This window comes from Leptonychotes weddellii, chromosome 7, assembly GCF_054177405.1.
Source record: "Leptonychotes weddellii isolate Sample4059 chromosome 7, ASM5417740v2, whole genome shotgun sequence".
NCBI classification, from domain to species: Eukaryota; Metazoa; Chordata; class Mammalia; order Carnivora; family Phocidae; genus Leptonychotes; species Leptonychotes weddellii.
In genome coordinates this window covers 95,504,034-95,523,046 of record NC_138375.1, presented here as the reverse complement: position 1 = coordinate 95,523,046, position 19,013 = coordinate 95,504,034, and the positions used below count along the sequence as shown (strand labels likewise).

General features: G+C 41.6%; 1 protein-coding gene across 6 annotated transcripts in view; it reads left to right on the top strand.

Annotated features, from left to right (window-relative positions):
* MAST4 (microtubule associated serine/threonine kinase family member 4) overlaps positions 1–19,013 on the top strand; it is a 519,579-nt gene that overhangs the window by 116,919 nt on the left and 383,647 nt on the right. For all 6 annotated transcript variants that reach the window (XM_081825660.1, XM_081825659.1, XM_081825658.1 and 3 more), the window contains exon 2: positions 16,439–16,592. In XM_081825660.1, coding sequence (XP_081681786.1) covers positions 16,439–16,592 — 154 coding nt within the window. The remainder of the gene's footprint in view (positions 1–16,438; positions 16,593–19,013) is intronic.

The window sequence follows — 19,013 nt, the reverse complement described above, 5'->3', positions numbered from 1 at the left end:
CTGTTGGCAAAAGACCAAGATAGCATCCAAGCTTATATTCTCTACTTGAATATCATGAACAAGAAAACCTACGAGTAGGAACCAGGGAATGCTGTACTTGGTCAAACATGCTGGAGTCCTCTGTCTTCTGTCTGGGCCGTCTGAGTCAGTGTGTAGTTCATCACATGAGGTCACTGAACAGATCACTCATACTCCATACACCCCCCCCGCACACCCAGGCCAGAGGACGCTTGACATTGAGTTATCTTCGGTGTAAGAAATTGTCCCCCAAATTTAGCAGCTTAAAGAACAAATGAACACAAAGCCAGAGCCAACAATGTTAGGAAGTTAGCTAACATTCAGAAGCTCTTTTAGTAATTCAGGAGTAGCCTAGCTGGGCATTTGTGGCTCAGGGTCATTAGTGAGGTTGCAGCCAGGGCTGCGGTCAGTCAAGGAGGGCCTTCCAGGGAGCAGGAGGATCAAGGTCACCTTGACAGTGCTGTGACTCAGGGTTGCCTCTGACTTCATGATGGTGGCGAGTGTTTAGCTACCTGCAGGCATTGGGAGCCACATTGGGAGCCGCATCATCCACATGGGCTGTTCATAGGTTTCTTTCATCTCACTTCCTTGACCTTTTATTCCTCACTTAATTATATACCATTGTTGATGAATAAATTTTGGTAGTGAGGTATTGTGACTACACAAAATTCTGAAATGTAAGAATCCTGAAAATGTTTTACTTCCAGTGCTTCCCTCTCATTGAAGTCCTGAATTATTGATACCTCCGTTGTCATTTTCCTTCTTTTTTTTTCCTGGTGGATTTAATTACTACAGTGATGAAGTAAAATATGCCGTCACTTAATTACATGGGGTGATTTGTATGAAGTCATTTTTGTGTTTTCCAAAAATGATTCTGAGAGTTGACTTTCCTATTTTTTCCTATATTCTGAATTGTTTGGGAAATGGGGAGATGGTGCATGGCTTCCCATTTTGAGTGAAATATCATTTATAGATAACAAAAATGTAAAATTATTTTTCCCTTCCAGTTAGTTTTGACATTGCTGCCTCCCTCCCACCTGTTTAGCCACATCTTTCTCCAGTTGTTGGAGTTGAGGCCATTCTTGTTTACTTATTTTGACCTCTAGACTCCTTGGGGCAGGAATTCTTGGGTAAAACAGAGGAGAAGGGTCTATCAGAAAGGAATAGCAATAGGGTGTATAAGATGACGGGGCCCTTTCTCACCCGGGTCCAGGGCATTTTTCACACACTCTGTCCTCCTGTCATTTTCCATGTACGGACGCATTTTTTTTTTTTTTTTAAGATTTTATTTATTTGACAGAGAGAGACACAGTGAGAGAGGAAACACAAGCAGGGGGATTGGGAGAGGGAGAAGCAGGCTTCCCCGCTGAGCAGGGAGCCCGATGCGGGGCTTGATCCCAGGACCCTGGGATCATGACCTGAGCCGAAGGCAGATACTTAACGACTGAGCCACCCAGGCGCCCCTATGGACACATTTTAACCTTATTTCACTTTTCCTTTCATTCCTTCTCAGTGACATATCTCTTAACTCCTTGGGTTACTTGTCAGCTAATAATATCTTCACCTGTAAGTAGACGTTCATTTTTGTGATGGGTTGACCACGTGAATCCTTTTGCTCAGTTTTGGGGGAGCAGATAAGAGATTAGGATTCATAGGGGCACAGGCATATTAACTGAGGATGGGATTGTTTTCTTCTGTAAATGCTAAAATAGAGAAATTAGCAAAGCATTTTTGTGATTTTTTTTTTTCCCTTTGAGCAGGGGAAGTTAATTTCAGTTACTCTTGCCTTTTTTCCCATTGTGTTTTTTTGCTGCTAGCATTTCTTGAAGTATGCTCCACACTATCTGGTGCATGTTGCTTTGGAACTTTGTTGTGAATAATTAGTAGTAGTAGTAGATAATAAGGGCTACACCTGGGATTAATCCACATACCTGTTTTGGGAATGCTTGGGAAATCCTGGTGGGTAAGCCACCGAAAGTCTTAATTACCTCAGGTTCCCAGGCCCCTGGAATCGAAGTATGCATGTGGGTAGACAGTGGTTTTAGGACTAATCACTTATGAGCAAAGCATTAAAGTCTGATGTAAACTCTTAAAAGAGCGGAAACAGGGTGGAAGTGTCATTATTGGTCCCTAGCTCTGATACCTTGGCTAAGTCACTTAACCGAGCTAAGCCTCAGTGTCCTTATGTGTAAGATGGGGATGAAAACAATACTGTGTCGGAAGGTGGTTTTAAAGATTAAATGAGATATGTGCTTAAAGCAGTTAGGATGGTGCCTGGCATGTATCAGGTGCTGCGCCTAGCTGGAGGAGGGACTGGTGGATTGAGACAGTGGAGAAAGGGGACATGGTCTAGCCCCCTCGCTTGCTTTTTACGCAAACGTGCTGAGCTCATTCTCGCTTCTGGCCCTGAGGTGGCTCCCTCCTCTCCATCCTTCAGGTCTCTGTGGCTGTGGGACTGTGCTTGGCATGTAGTAGATGCTTGGTAAATGGATTGAAGAAATCAGGCACTGGCAAACTTGTTTGGTAGAGGGCCAGAGAGCAAATGTTGTAGGTTTTGTGGGCCATATGGTTTCTGTGGCGACTGCTCATCTCTGCTGTGGAAGGCAGAGTGTGGACAGTCTGTCAATGAAGCATGGCTGTGGTCCAGTACAATTTTATTTGGCGTGTGTGGGCTCTAGTTTGCTGATCCCTGAGACAACAGTGAGTGGTGAATGTCAGGAATGGACCTTGAGGGCTGTGCAGGTTTGAGCTTGGTGAGAATGGGTCCTCTAAGCAGTAGGGGGTGACTGGAAGCATGAGAGGAATGTATGAAATTGGAAGACAAAACTCACAGGCCTCGTGGGGAGGCAGCCTGGTCCTGGTAGCAGGGATAATAACAAATGCATGGGGAAATATGTGCTTCACAGACCAGACGAGTCCAGTGGGTATGGCCTTGTGAATGACCGCTGTGCTTTCATAGGTTGTGAGCTGGCTTTTGTTAATCTTTAGATAAACACTTACATGGAGGAGTTCATTGGTTAAAATCCCCACGTAAGGAGAAGAAATCTAATTTATTTACCTATAAGAGCCATAGATTTTTCCCCCCAAAAGTTTACACACAGTGTATTTAACGTGTGTTCAGCATGCAGTTATTCCCATAGGCTTCCATACATAACTTTACAAATACTTACATCTTGTGCAAGAAGAGGTTACTTGAAAGAAGGTTTGTCTACAGTGCAGTTTCAGTGAGTTACACATGCGGGTATTCCCACATGCTTCTAACACAGATTTGCAAACACTTACATCTTAATGAAAGAAGGTGTTACCTGAAACACATATACACCGTGTCGTTTCATTGAGGTAAGAATAGTTCTATTCCCACGTGCTTCGTCACATCCATTTACAGATACCTGTCAGTGAAAGGAGAGGTTACTTGAATGTCAGTTTATACATAACAGTGTCATTTCAGTGAGATAAGCATACAGCTTTTCCCATATGCTTCTACACATATGTGTAGGAACTTTTAATGAAAGAAGGCGATACGAGAGCCATAGATATTTTGGAAGGGACAGTCTCTCCCTGCACAGTGGATTGCTCTCTTCTCAGGTAGATTGCAAGCTCAAACTTGAAAGTTGCCCTAATATAGTGTGTCCTTTATTCCAGCCTTTAGATCCACTTCTGTTCAATGCAGAGCCCTTCTTCCTTCCACCTGTGAGTCTCCTTCTCCCTTTCACCTGTGAGTCTCCGGCAAGAAGGGGAAAATAAAGACTTGAGATGTGAGAGCCAGGCTGGGTCAGATGCTGACTGTGAAGTTGCTTCCTGGGTTCATCTGCCCATTCGGACAGGTCAGATGTCAGTGTGTGCATGCTTTCCTAGGTAGGGACTTGTTGGCATTCTAGCTTGTCAGGTGCTTCCTTGGATTTCTTGAGTTTTGGCTGGTTTTGTTTTTGCTCTTTGGTGGGAAGGGAAGCGGAATTGCTTCCTTTTATTGGCTAACATTGGCTGTATTTTAAATAATAGTCTTAGAATTATTGTTTACAGGCACCATTAAAAAAAAAAGAACATGATGAAACTTACACCTTTTTAGCTCTGTGTCTTATTTGTGGAACTCTGCCCAATCCTTGGGGGGCAGTTTTGAGAACTCAAGAGACTCTAAATAGTGAATTATCTTCTGTCTGTTGTTACTGCACTGTGCTTTGGATGAATACCTCCTTTAGTAGAGTTGGGAACCTCTACCCAAAGGCAAAATCTTTACTTGATTTCATGTGGTTGTTGGGAACATCTTTATTTGTTCTTTGCTCCTGTAACCTGGAGAAGAGTTTTCTTCCTGGCAAGTAAGGAGAAAATCAGAGTAGAGGACCCCTGATGGTTGGTCAGCCACTCTGAGTGTCAGAGACGGTGTGGTCAGTAATCATAGGATCTGAGTGATCAATTTATTCCTGACCCAAGTGAATAGTAGAATAGGAAGAAAAGTTAAGATGGATACATTTTCTGCAGAATCTACCAAGCTATTAATTGTCCTCTTTTCTCCTTCTTATGTCTCTTGTTGCATTGCCCACCCCTTCCCTTCTTCCTCTTATATGTCTTTTTGTGGCATTTTCTCCTTCCCATGTTGAGAGTTTTAGTTCATGTCTTCCTGGGGGGCTGGCAGATTATACCTGGTCTGACTCTTGAGGACTGGGAGTTGAGGTGGTGGACAGTGGCTTTGGATTGAGCCCTGGGAAGGTGTGAACTGGACTAAGGAAATCTGGGATATTGGCCCGTTACCTAAACTTCTAAAGCAAGCCCTAAATCCAGTATGTGGCTCCCAGCAGCGGCAGGGCAGAGGTCCTGCACTTGATCAGGCCACAGACAGGCAGGGAGCCCTGAGTCCTAGCACCATGGTGGGATCTGGTCCCCAGCAGGCTGTGTTTCAGAGGCAAGATCCAGTAAGGGCAAAACCCTGGGCACAAGGCTGCCCCCAGACCTTGAGTTCGGAGGGCACACATCAGGGAGACTAGCAATTGAGAAGCAAAGATTCAGTTCAGAGAAACAGGGTAGGCATCAGGGCGGGAACCTAGTCAGATAGTAATCCAGGATTAAGAAGGAGCTACTGACTGAAGGTCTTAGCATGTATTAGTTTATAGTTATGGAATATGTTTATTGATGCTTATTTAATAAATTTATTTATTTATTTATTGTGGTTATTTGTTATTTGCTCCTTTTGCCAAGAAAGAAGACTGATCTTAGGCTTTGTGGTGGGACACAGCCAGAGCAGAGGGGGAATGATGGGAGGATGGGGGCCTACAGGGGAGTAACTTCCCCAAAGCTCTTGCGACATCACTTCGCTTGTTTCCAGTTCCTTCCCCTTCCTTTCTCCCTCATGTTCCTGGGTTATTTTTTTTTCCCTCTTGAAGAAGAAATAAAGGGGGTAAAAACAGTTAGCATGACCTTTACCACCCCACCATCCCCATAGCCTTCATTTGAGTTCCCCACTATTTGCCAATTTCTCAGTGACAGTTGTCCCTGTCCTTCTAAATGATTTCCATTTAACCAGGTGAGACCTCAATGACTTCTGAGGATTCATGCTTCAGGATTCTTAGGAATACTTTTCTTAAGAATGTTTATTTTGCCTCTTGGGTCAGAGCTGGGTTTGTTACTGCTACCCATGCAGACTTGCTCAAACATCCCGTTTCCCTCTTAATGTAAAAACATGAAATGAATATTCATTCATATGTTTGTTCAGTTAAAGAGCTTAAACATTATTTTACAAGGAAAAGCATATTTTGAAGTTTTTTTCCCCAGAAACTTGTATCAAGTTTATTTTTAGCTTTAATAGATGTTATTTGAAAAGAAGTTCTAGTTCTTGATGATTTTTTTTTTTTTTTTTGGTTCTGACAAAATGAACTAGGCTAAGATAAAGAAGGGGTAAGGGAAGAAAGTCACCTCTTGCTAGGAGCTTTATATACTAATCAGTTCATTTAATCCACAGAAATCCTGTGAGGGAAGTAAGATTACCCTTATTTTATAGATGAAATGATAATTGAGCTCCTTTTCTATGGCCAAGTGGCTGAATGCCCTCCTGGCTGTGGGCTTGCCTCAAACCACTGTCATCTTCCTCTCCTTTGTTTTCTGGTTCTCTCTGGAAATGGGAAGTGATGCCCTGCATGACTGCTAGAACACCTGGCCTGTGGTGGGTAGTTGGCGCCTCAAGAAGGATAGGTGATGAGGATCAGAAAAGCTCCAGTCATGGTGTGGTGTGGGTGGTGGGAAGAACTCTGCTCTGTCTCTCCTATACCTAGGACATGGTGGTTGAGTTTGAAAAGTGCCAATCCAGAAACAAAATGAGCCCCCCAGTGTTTACATACTGCTCTGTGCGTCTCCTGGACTGGCTTCTGCGTATCTGAGAAGACCATAGTCTGTGTGAGTACATACAAGTCACTACCTTTCAGGCAAAGTAATACCAGCATTTTCAACCAACACAGACACGAAATTAATTAGGTCCCAGACCCTAGTTCTGCTCCAAGCCACTATAGTCCCTTATGCATCATTCCATCCTTGCATCTGACATGTTGTTTTATGGTTGGGTTTTTGTGTCTGTCTCCCGCACTTGGGTGGAGGTCTCCTGAGGAAGGTGACTGTGTCCATTCTGTTCTCAGCTTCTCAACCCTTAGCACAGTGCCCAGTCCATAGTAGACATTTGGCTAAAAAAAATATTTAAAACAACCCTGGGTTAATAGAGCATGTATGAATAAAAGCCCCTAGGAAATCCTACAAGTCACCTATAACAGAGTGGGGAATATCTGTCAGGTGTCAGTAAGCCAAGTCGGTAAGAGAGCAGGGTGTGAGAGGCAATAGATGGCACGTCTGGAAGTTTGGGTGCTGGCCTACATTCATGCACTAGCTATCTCTTTCAACCTGGGCAGTTGGCTTGACTTGTCTGGGCCTCAGTCTTCCAAAAAGCAGGAAATTAGATTAGAGGTGATTTTTAGGTCCTTCCTGCTGCCCATATTTTGTGATTCTGTAACTCTGGCTTAAGGATTTCAGCTGTAGAAGCCCTAGAAACTGCTTGTGTAGATTGCTAGTTAGGATTGAACTGGAGCATTCAGACTTGTTGACATCGAACTCTAAGATCTTTGTCCCTAGGGAGTTGTTTTGTAGCAGAGATGGAAGAGAAAACTAAAGTGAACTTTCTGGTGTTTGCTGTGCTTCACCACTGTGAGCCCCTCTCTAGTGGCTCTCTAGGAGACCACTGGGAACAGTGAAACAGGGGCTTTGGCAGAAGCAATCTTGGGCTTGTTGCCTTTGGTACTGCCCAAGAAGCTGATCCGTTTGGAGGGGCTAATCTTGCTGAATATGGTTCTCATTGGTAAAATGGGAATAATAATATTGCCTACTTGGGGGTCTCCTCCCTCTGCCTGAGGGGAAAGTGGGCACATCACATAAAGTTGAGTGGAGTGATGAGCATTTCCCCGTCTGACTTGAAATGGAGGATAGATGTGTCTAGAGGAGTGTATTCTCTTCCTGCTTGGTTGACTATGGTCTGAGTCTTGAGTTAGGTCACTGATGGAGACATGATGGTACCAGGGGAATTTAATGACTTCAGATAAGTAAACAGTTGCAGGCATGGATCAGATCCCTAAATAAAGGTCAGAAAAAGACCGAGAATACTAAAGTGACAGGAAAACAGGTGATACATATGTGAAATCAAATCAGCATATTCCCTGTGCTTTCCCCACTGTCGTGGTTCCTCAACTAAACTTTGAAAAGTGCTATGTTTTAAAAAAAACTAACATAATATTAGCTCTTTTTCCTTTTTTTTTTTTTTTTTACATCCGTAGACTATTGAATTCATTGCTTAATGTAAACATCACAGTTAAATGCCTGCTGCGAGGTGCTCTCTCCTTGGGATTGTGATAATATTGCTTGCTGGTGGGGCATGTGTGTGCGCGTATGTGTTTAGAGATGTTCATAAGCAAAGGAATTGACTTTCTTGAAGTTGAGTTGACAGACGAAAGTGAGATAGTGGTATCAAAGTGCTAATTTACATATTTCTCTCAGAAGGGAAGAAAGAAAATCAATTCTCATAAGAGATGAAACCAGTGGTGCAGCTCTGTTTAGGTGAATGCCATTGTAGTTTGATCTAATAATGTATTTTAGGATGTTTCTGAAACACTTTTTATTTTGCTAATTGAAGTTTGTGATTCAAAGAATTAATTAAAAACTGAAGATGGAATATGATCTTGGTATCTGGTACATCTCCCAGTTTAAATACGTTTGATTGATGTTTTATTTTTCAAAACATGGTATTCATTGGAGAAACTGAATTGCAATAACCAGCTAAGTAGGTTGGGTAAATTAATGTGGCTGAGGAAATTATTTGCTTAACAGACTCATTGACATGATCAGTTTTGCTACGATTCCATCTGTGCTCTCCCTCTGTCTCTTTTCTTGTTCTCAGAGGTTTTAAGATGACCTAAAATAACACACAACTCAGCAAGATGAATAACTTAAAAATAAGTGAGGATACACAAATGAAAAGCAAGTACAGAACAGCATTTCTTTCGAGTGACATGATGGACATTTTACTCTGGGTAATTCTTTCTGGTTGGGGCTCTTCTGTGCCTTGTCCTGTGTTGAGTAGTGTCTCTGGTCTCTAGCCCGTAGATACCAGCAGCATCCCTGCTCCCTTTAAATTGTGAAAACAAAAAATGATTCCGGACATTGCCAAATGTCCCCTTGGTGGCAGAATTACCACGACCTGAGAACCACGCTGTAGAGGGTGTTTTAGGCAGTCTAGCCTCCCGTAACAACGTACCGTAGACTGGATGACTTAGAAACAACCATTCATTTCTCCAAGTTCTGGAGGCCAGTAGGTTCAAGAGCATGCCACCGGCAGATTCGTTGTCTGATGAGGGCTTGCTTCTTGGTTCATAGAGGTTATAGCTGTGTCCTCACATGATGGAAGGAGCAAGAGAACTCTGTGGATGTTTTGTATAAGGTGCTAATCCCATTCAGGCGGATTCCACTTTCATGACCTGATCACTTCCCAAAGGCCCTACCTGCAAATATCATCACACTGGGGGTTAGTGTTCAACATTAGAATTTGGGGGGAACACAAACATTCAGTCTCCAGCACGGGGTAAAGTGGAATCCAGTAAGCAGACCCAGGATGTCTTGACGGAGATTGGACTGGTCACACTTGGTTGTGGTGGGTTGCATAGACCTTTCCCTGTAATTTCCAGTGGTTGAATGAGAGAAATGTGTTGAATTCTGTGCTTTGTGGGGTTCCCAGGGTAAAATCAGGCCATACATAACCCAGCAGAAACATGCTTGATTGTACTACAGAGAACTGACAGCATTTTCTCCAGGTTTCTCTCTCCCCAACTAGAATGAAGCTTCTGGCGGGCAGGGATTTTTGTCCCCTGTTGTGCCCAGAGGCATACCTTGACAAGGTGGATACTATCTAATAGAGGCTCCTCTTCATTTGTTTGTACAACATCGTGGCCAGATTTAATGGCTATTTCTTAGAGTATCCTTATATGGAAGCATGCATTCTGGGTGGCATAATCCACAGTGAATGTCAGCAAAGTCAATTAAATGAGCCCCACTACAATGTGGGCCATGATTATAGCCCTGTCAATGTCTGACTCAGTCTGTATAGTTAGAATTTAGGATGCTGGGGAAAGGGAGGTGCATATTCTTCATGCAGTGGTGAGCATGTTAAATGTTTTTTTCTCTGTTGGAGTAGTGTAGAGTTAGAGGTAAGAATGCCTGAGAGATGCCACTTGGAAGGGTCAGGTGAATAGCCATATGCTTTACCAGTCAACAGGCTAAGAGAACATGGAACTTGAGCTCAGCTCGGGTGACAGTTATCACCAACATTTTTAGTTACTGAGTGCTTAAATGTGCCAAGCACTGTGTTGAACCCTTTTCATCCATCGTCTACCTGCCTCCTCCCTACCTCTGAGGCCCATACTTCAGAGAGGAGTCAAGTAGCTTGGCCAAGGTATGACCCTGCGATACTGCACCTAACAGCTCAAATTTGGGCTAGGCTCCTTACTTCTGTATGGCTCTGCCTCGTGCACACTGAACACCCTACAGCATGAGAATAACAGCCGGAAATAATTGTAAAACAATTCAAGCCAAGTTCTCCTTTGAGCCATAAAGGAAAATGAGACAACTCAGTAAAACTGTAATCCGTTTAATTTCCTTGCAAGCCATTTGTGATGAAGTACACATGTGGAGATGTTTGTGAATGGGGTGACTTCCTATATGGCAATTTTAATAACCACCCCGGCTAACATTTATTGTACACTTATTATGTTCTGTGCATTGTTCTAAGTGCATATATGAATTCTTTTAATATCCACAATAACCTCAGGACATATGTAGTATTATTACTAATATTTTGTGGATGAGGAAACAGGCATAGAAATAGTTAATTGTCTTAATTAGGTAGTAAGTGTTGGCGTTTCTAACCACTGCGAAATTAGTAGGAATCCAGTAATGACTGTCTTAACGATGGACCTCTATCAAATTTTTTTTTTAAAAGATTTTTATTTATTTATTCATGAGAGACAGAGAGAGAGAGAGGCAGAGGGAGAAGCAGGCTCCCAAGGAGCAGAGAGCCCGATGCGGGACTCGATCCCAGGACCCTGGGATCATGACCTGAGCCGAAGGCAGACGCTTAACCATCTGAACCACCCAGGCGCCCGGAACTCTATCAAATTTTAAAATGTTGATAGGTTTTGGTTTAAAAGTAAATAAAATCCTGTTTTGAAATAAAGTCGTTTCAGGTTGCTCATTGGATTCCTTTCTGGAAGGAAGCAGTAGAGCAGTTAATTAAGATTATGGGCATAGTCTATGCAATTTTTTAATTATTCATTTTCATACCTATGATTTTTTTTTAGAATATTTGATACCAAGAAACAGAACAACTGAACATTGTCTTCATAACCCCGTGTTACTAGTCAGTCTCTTTCTCTTTTTTCTTTTTTTAACATAAAAAAGGCTTTACTGGTGAGCCTCATTGTGTATGCACGTGACATTGATGATCCTGGTGAACTAATGAACTTTGGCCTTAGGGCACATGCATTCTGGATGGGTCTTTAAAATGCATGTGCCACATCTTGGGGATGAGCGAGGAATTACAGAAAAGAGAAAAGAGTGTAGGGAAAGGCATGGATTGATAGACACAATTGAATATGCTAGTTAGGATCTAGTTAGGAGGCCGAATAATTCATTATTTAGGAATCACCTTCAGAGAGAGCAGTGTTAAAAAATTAACATATTAGTTTGTATATAGAAAAGATTATTTAAAAAGATGGCATTTGCTATAACCTCAGGGTCTTTTTCATACATGAAAAGTTCAATTTTGTCAAAATGCTCGAGACTCAATTGAGCATTTTCACCTTGAGTAACATTTAATATTATTTTATTCAGCTTTTTCCAGCAATAAAAACCCTTAATTGCATGTGTTCTTTATTTTGCTGTTGTATTTTAAACTAAATACCAGAGATTGCCATTCATTTGTTCTTCCAACCAAAATTTACATGGTGCCTTTTATGTAGAGCAGTGGACAAATGGAACAGACTAGTGTGTAACTTCATGCAACTTAGGATCTAGTGGAAGAAGGACAATAAACCGATATAAAAGATCTAACATGGGGTGATAGATGCTAGGAAGAAAAATAAAGAAGGGAATGAAGTGGTGGGCATGCTGTTTTACATCAGGCAGTTGGAGAGGGGCCCCTGGAAGAGTAATGTTTGAATAGGGACCTGGAGGATGGGGGTGGAGGGTGATGGGGAAGGGGAGCGTGGTAGCCAATACCTGGAGTGAGCCCCAAACAGAGGCTGCGGTAAAAGTAAACGTGCTGGGTGTCAGGATGCCTGGGGCACCAGAGGGCCAGCAACACACCAAGGTGGATTGAGTGGAGTAGTAGTAGCCGGGATCAGAGACTTGTGGGTAGAGGTGGTAGGACCTGTAGGGCATTGCCATGATTTTGGGTTTTGTTCTGGGTGAAGGGAAGCCATGGGGAACTCCAGCAGGGGTTGTGGTACATCTGGCTTGTGTTTTAGAAGGGTCCCTGGCTGCTGGGCTGAGGCAAGGATGCCAACAGAGAGACCCGGATGGCAGGGGTAAGAGCAGTAACAGTAGAAGTGGGGAAGTGATTGGATTCTGGATATATGTATTTTGGAGGTTGAGTTAGAGCATTTGCGGACTGAATATGGGTGAAAACAGAAGTTCAGAATAACTGTAAGGTTTGAGACTTGAGTAGCTTGAGAAAGGAGTTGCAATTTGCTGAACATGGAAAAATACCTCTATGCTCATATGATCATTGGGATTATTTAAGAACTATAGACTAGAGAACTTGTGGGCTCAAGCATGTAAGTCTAGAAGGGGAATTTGGGGAAAATGATCAGTTCAAAAGGTGCAAGTTGAATGTTCCTTGAAAAATAGGATGTGCCCTTTTAGAAGGAAGTGATACTATTCCTGGGGGCTATAGCCATGGAAGAAGAAACCCATGGTCCATGTTTGGAAATAGCGGGGGTGGGGATGGCAGAGACACTCAAAATAAGATGGAGACTCCTCAGTGATTTGCCTTTACCTGTACTTTTTGCCGATGGAAGAAGCCACAGTGTGATTATGGTGGGTTCTTCTGTTTTTCTCAGCATGATCATTGGAAAACATCCAGCGGAGGATGGATATGCTAAATAAAGAAAACACAGGCATGGAATTCTGGTGATTAGTTTTTCTGTAGGACTGAGAATTTTGGAAACGCTGCCCCAAATACACCTTAGACTTGAAGGAGTTGTATTAGAGTGTCTGTACGCCTTTTGTTCTTGAAGATGCTTCTGTGTTTCCTGTGATAAACTGCTCCAGCAACAGCACTTGTTTCCACGTAAGTGGAATGCTTGCTCCCTTTTGGTCTGATTTCAAAATTTTGTGGCGCTTGGAACTACAAGGAGGTTAAGAAAACCGACCTAGGAAATTTGGAGCAAACGGAGTGCACCACGAATCGGTATTTGCTATTGGTGAATGAAGTGAGGATGCCCCTCTGGAGAATGTGTGTCGATCGGGGCTACTCTGTGGCTAGCAGCAGGTGAGGTAAATATGTGACAGGGCAGTAGGGCTGGCTCTCCAGCGGTCCATGGTCTGTTTAGGGAGGAAAATTTGAAGTGTGTGAAGCAAGGGTGCCAAGTTCAGGCTTAGATGCCCTTAAAACATCACTGGAAGTTTCAAGACAAGCTCTGTCATTAGTTGAGCTTCTTGTAGTATGAAGACTTGGGGAGTTTGGAAAAGTTGGCAAACATTAAACTGGAATCATTTAAAGGGCAGCGTCCAAAGTGATAGGTTTGATGTCTACCATAAGCTCTAGGGTGTGCTGAAATGTTTGTAAATGGAGCGTGAGTGTTTGAATCGGGACAAAAAATGAAGAATAAATTGCAGGGCTGCAGTGGACCATTTTGAGAAGCTTTGACTAATTGTAGAAAGAAAAGTAGAGCCACTGACAACCCAGCAAATTTGGAAAAATGATCTATTTAGAGAGAGCCCTGTTGGGACTGTGATTTAACGTGAAGAAGGAAATGGGATCCTGGAACATGGCCCTGTGCTTACAGGTTTTTCTGCTTCTATTGGGGTTGAAACATTTACAGCCTTCACAGTTCACTGACTCCATTTTCCCAGATTTAAAATAATACTCTCCCCTCTTGGGGTTATGATTCTGATTAAAACTGCTGGCTTATGGACTAAGAGCTTGTGGCTGTCTATGTGATGAAACGGATTTTCTTACACTTTCCCCTTGATTTCCTTCTCCTTCCCCTGCCTTTGTTTTGTCTTGGAGGGCTTTGCTGGAAATAGGTAAGGAAATTACATCATTCTTATTTAGGAATTATCTTTCCTCTGCTTATTTTTTGCACCCTCTGTTAATTTGTGATATAACAATCCTTCCCAGAGAGAGTAACTGTAATTCTGCAAGCTGAAAAATTTAACTTCAGGTGAAAAATAAGTAGCAGGAATTGATGAACCTTAAACAATAAATATTTGTGTTTGATGCAGCTGCCACTAGTAATTAGGTGAAGATAACTAAGTGGAATGGAGTTGAAGTCGCTCAGATACTCTGAGGGGTTCTTGGTGCATTTAGAGGACCAGGTAGCGAGCCATTAGGGTTGTTGAATGTCTGTGGCACATTGCCACCTTGTGGCTGAAAGTTTTCCTTTTAATGCAAAAGAACATATTTCTAATATTAAGTCTATATGATACAGTCTTATTTGACCTTTTTCCTACTATTTATAATTTAAGTTGGTAACAAAAGATTTGAGACATCTTAAAAGGTTACATATAATACAGGGTAGGAGAATTGAAGAGAATGTCCTTGTTCTTAGCAAAGGCCTGCTGAAGTTTTGAGGGGGGGAAGACCCATAATGTCTGCAAGGAACTCTGCACTGTGTGGGGGTGGGAGGAAAAGAGAGAGCAAAAGCAGTATGGCAAAAGGTTAACTATTCACCAGGGGTAATGGGAATAAGGGAGCTCATTGTACTGTCCTTAAAACTTTTTTTGTCATTGCAAATTTTATCCTGAAATTTTTCAAATTAAAAAAAAAAAATTGGCAGGAGGGGCGCCTGGCTGCTCAGTCGATAGAGCATGCAACTCTTGATCTCAGGATTGTGAATTTGAGCCCCACGTTGGGTGTGGAGCCTACTTTAAAATGAAAAATATTTTAAAAATTGGCAGGGGAAAAAGAAAAAAAAACTGGGGTAAAGGCCTAAAATGGAGCCAAGAAGGAAGCAAAATATCCTCTACATTGTGTAATGATATCAGACTGCATTTGGACAACTGATTGCATTTTCCAGAAGCTGATGTGTCACTGACCAGTGTTCCCTGGCTCCAATTTGGTGTCCACAAGGTTTAAGGCCAAGGGGTCTAGATACAGTTCCTTCTTGGAGGTCCTCCTAAGAAGGACACTGTTGTAATGAACCATGGACTCAACAAATAGCTTCCAAGAGTGCAATCTGGAATCCCTTTTCCCTACTGATCTGGCTTGATCCTGGAGTGGATGCCCTACAAGTTTTTCACAAGAATACTAAGTGGCAATGAGGTACAGTACATAACTGATGGGCAATGGAATGGAGGTGGTACTTACTGACAAGTGCTTGAAATCCAGCTATTCAGTGTAATGAATACAGTGAGCTTGGGGGAGAGTTGACATCTTGGGATAGGTGAGCCAATGAGGTCTGTTCCATCTCCGTGCGCCTGGAGGAGTTGTTCACAGGCAACGTTAAGTTTCTTTTTGTGCCGTGATTTTGAATATGCTTCAGTACAAAGACAGACAAATGGATGATTTTGCCCCTAAATTTCATTTTCCTATAAAATATATCCTTGATCGTCTTAATCTGAAAAAATGCTGACAGGTATAACCAGATATCCTTCTCTCTACCCAGGAAAACAAAACAAGTCTCAATGAAGCATCCTTTGAAATGCCCAGATTTGAGCATTGCTACTGAAGTCTTGTGTGAATTTAAATTTCTACAAAGTTTGTGTGTGTGTGTGTGTGTGTGTGGCATTTGGGATTTCCATGAATACCTTTTGTACTTCTTTCTTGTTTTTAATAACTATCTGGATATAGATATGTACATATGAATATTTTTGTCCTTAATAACCATCTAGACACATATATATGCATCTATACTTTGAAGGTGAACATTTTAGAAGATGTGGCCCTATTCAAGTATGAAAGGTTTTCTTAAGAAAGGAGGACAGATCTTGAAATAAGTGTTGTGACACAAGGGATTCCTTTGCAGAAAGCTGTTGCTTGAAGTGGTTTTAGTTTCTCTGATTCTTGTGACAGGTTTTCTTTTAAAAAGCGATAAAGTGATACAGGGATGTATTGATCTGCATTAAGGGTTGTGGTGCTTAGAAATTGCCCTTCCCTGCGCATATTTGTGAGCACCAGAAGCTTGTGGGTTTTCTTTTGTGAACAGCTAAAGCAGTGATCTATTGATTCTTTATAGAACAATATTATTCATTTTTTTAGAGGGATCATGGCCCATGGAAAGACATATATTTGACACAGTGACTAAGGACACGTGCAAGCATAGCTTTATCAGACATTTCATGAAATGGTACTTTTCCTTCCTTCATTGGATTCTAACAACTTTAGTGTATTAAAAAAAAATACTGCTTAGGTCTACTAAACTTGATTTCATGACCCACTAGTTTGTTGTGACCCACAGCTTAAAAATCATTGCTATTGAGATTTTGCAGTACGCCAGAATGTTTTTCGGATGCAGGACATGACAGTGAAACCCTGAATTGTCTAAAGTAACCAAATGAGCAGCAGGCTTGGGCGGGAGGGATTTAGAGAAGGATAAGAAAAGAAGAGCCGAGGACTGGTTGGTGTTGCATGCTGGCTGTGTTGAGAGTGTCCTCAGTGAGTGACATCCCTTCTTTCTCTCTGCAGCTTGACCACATACTCTCCCCGCCACCCATGCCGTTTCGGAAATGCAGCAACCCAGATGTGACTTCTGGCCCTGCAAAGTCACTGAGGTTTAAAAGACAGCTGAGTGAGGATGGTCGAGAGCTGCGGCGGGGCAGCCTGGGAGGGGCTCTGACAGGTGAGTCCTGAGTGACAGATGTAACAGAGGAGGAACCTCATGGACCCACCAGCGGGTCCTGACAGGTGCCCGAGTCCCACGTGTGAAAACCCGCCTGCTTCAGAACGGGCCTGCCCCTCTGCAGACCGCTTGGTGAAAGCTGATCTAATCCAGAGGGCAGTAAAATTGAGGATTTTACGAATGAAGTTTCTTACTGAAATAAAATTTATGTACATAAAATGGACCCATTTTAAGTGTCCATGTGTATGGATTTTGGCAAATGTATACTGCCGAAAAGCTACCACCACAGTCGAGATATTGAATGGTTCCTTGGCCCGATCTCATTCTCACCCCCCTCCTCCTTTCTTGGCCCCAGGCAACCAGAAATCTGCTTTTTGTCACACAGCTTAGGTTCATCTTAAAAATTTAACATGAATGGAATCAAACAGTACATGCTCTTTTGTGGCTGGCGTCTTTCACTCAGTATGTTTTTAAGATTCATCTATGTTGGTGCATGTATCAGCATATATTGAACTTGGTAAGAAACTGCCAAACTGTTTCCAAAATTGCACTGTCTTTACATTCCCACCAGCAACAGATGAGTGATCTAATTGCTCTGCATCGTTGCCAACTTGTGGTTTTGCCAGCCTCTTTAATTTTAGCCATTTTAATGGATGGATGGTCCTATCACATTGTGGATTTAATTTGTATTTTCTTGACGACTAAATGATGTTGAACATCTTTGCATGTGCTTGTTGGGCATTTATCTTCTGTGAAGTATCTCTTCAAATCTTTCATCCTTTTTTTCCTTTCACGCACTTTTTCATCATTTTGTAAAAATTAATTTAAAAACTTTTCAAATACAGAGAACCCACAAATCACTTGTGTTGACTTGAAAGATAGCCAGCTTAAGATAATTTTAAGCATTTTTTAGTAACTCACTGTATAAATTTTCATGTTATGTGACTTTAAGTCACTGGAGGTTAAATTTCTATTTCATTCTGAGTGCTTTTTTCCTCTAAATATAAATATCTTTGGAGAAACTGTTTTTTAAACCCCAAAGCAGAGTTTTCTCTGTACATGACGGTCTATTGTGCCAGTTCTTAAATGGTCTGAAAAATAAGTTGAGTTACTCACATTTTTTGGAGAATTACGGATTTTGACTTCCTGGAGATGAAATTTCTGGGAACGGAAGTGATTCTGACATTAGGCTCAGTAGAGTCTAGAACATTTGACCCATTGTGGCATACTGCTGGAATGCAGGGTGAAACTGACCTCAGGCCAAAGGGAAGAAATTCATAAAAAAAAAAAAACCCCAAAAAACAAACCTGCTGTACTTCACTAAGTTTAAGTAAATGTTCATGCCTGAGTTTTACTGGTATTCTTTTAATGCTTGTTAGGGAATTTTTCTTTGCTTTCCTTTTATAGATTCAGACTATTTGCTTTTTTCAGGGAGATCCTAAAAATTAGGTAGTCCAACCTTTATTTTGTAGGTGGGGGGAATTAAATATTAATGGTTAAAATAGTCATCCCTTTGCTTACTAATTTCACTTAGGAAATTTACTTACTTTGGTTAAACTATTTTAACCAAAAGGAGGGGCCATGGCAGTAATGGTACTCTCCAATTTTTGCTGGAGGAGTCGACTTAAAGCTTTAAAACAATGTAGGTATAGGTGTTGTTGCAGATATCATGACATTTGGCTTACAGCTTAAAAAACAGAAAATCTGCAGTTGATTCCCATTTCATAATCTCAATAGCTCTGGCATTTCTACTCTTACAAAATTTGGTGTGCTATACAGTTAGTTTAGATAGTTAAATGTTAGGTCAGATAATTTAAAAAAATGTTTTTTAGCCCTTAGGGGGGAGAGAGCTTAAAAGAATCTCATGAACATCAGTCTGGTTTTAAAAAACAGTTGCTTGTATGTTTTATTGGAATATGAAGAAAACGTTCTAATTGGTCCTCTAAATAGCTTAGCTGAGGATTTAATGAAAGAATTTATGCAAAGCACTTAGCCACTGATGGGTGCCTATTAGTATTATGTGCAGCATGAATTGAATTGCAGTTGATGGAGAACTTGGGCTTCTGAACATCAGTTTGGGTACCTTATCCACTGAGTTTCTACTTTGTGTCAGGCAATGTGCTAGCGTCCACTTGGAGCAGAAAGAAAATCTCATTTCTGATCTTTAAGAAACATAGTTTCCAATAGTTATAGGCAGCTATGAATAATCACATGTGATCTTACCTTGGAGCATACTTGTTGCTGAACTTAATTAAGTCAAACCGGTTTTGCCATCAGAAGTCTGTGCCTGATAGATTTTGTATGGTAAAGACCAGCCATCTTCCTCTTGCTTAGCCCTGTTTTAATCTAAAAGTCTTTACTTTGGTAATTTTCTACTGCTTTCTTTAAAACAAATTTTTTTGTGAAGGCTTGTAGCTTGAA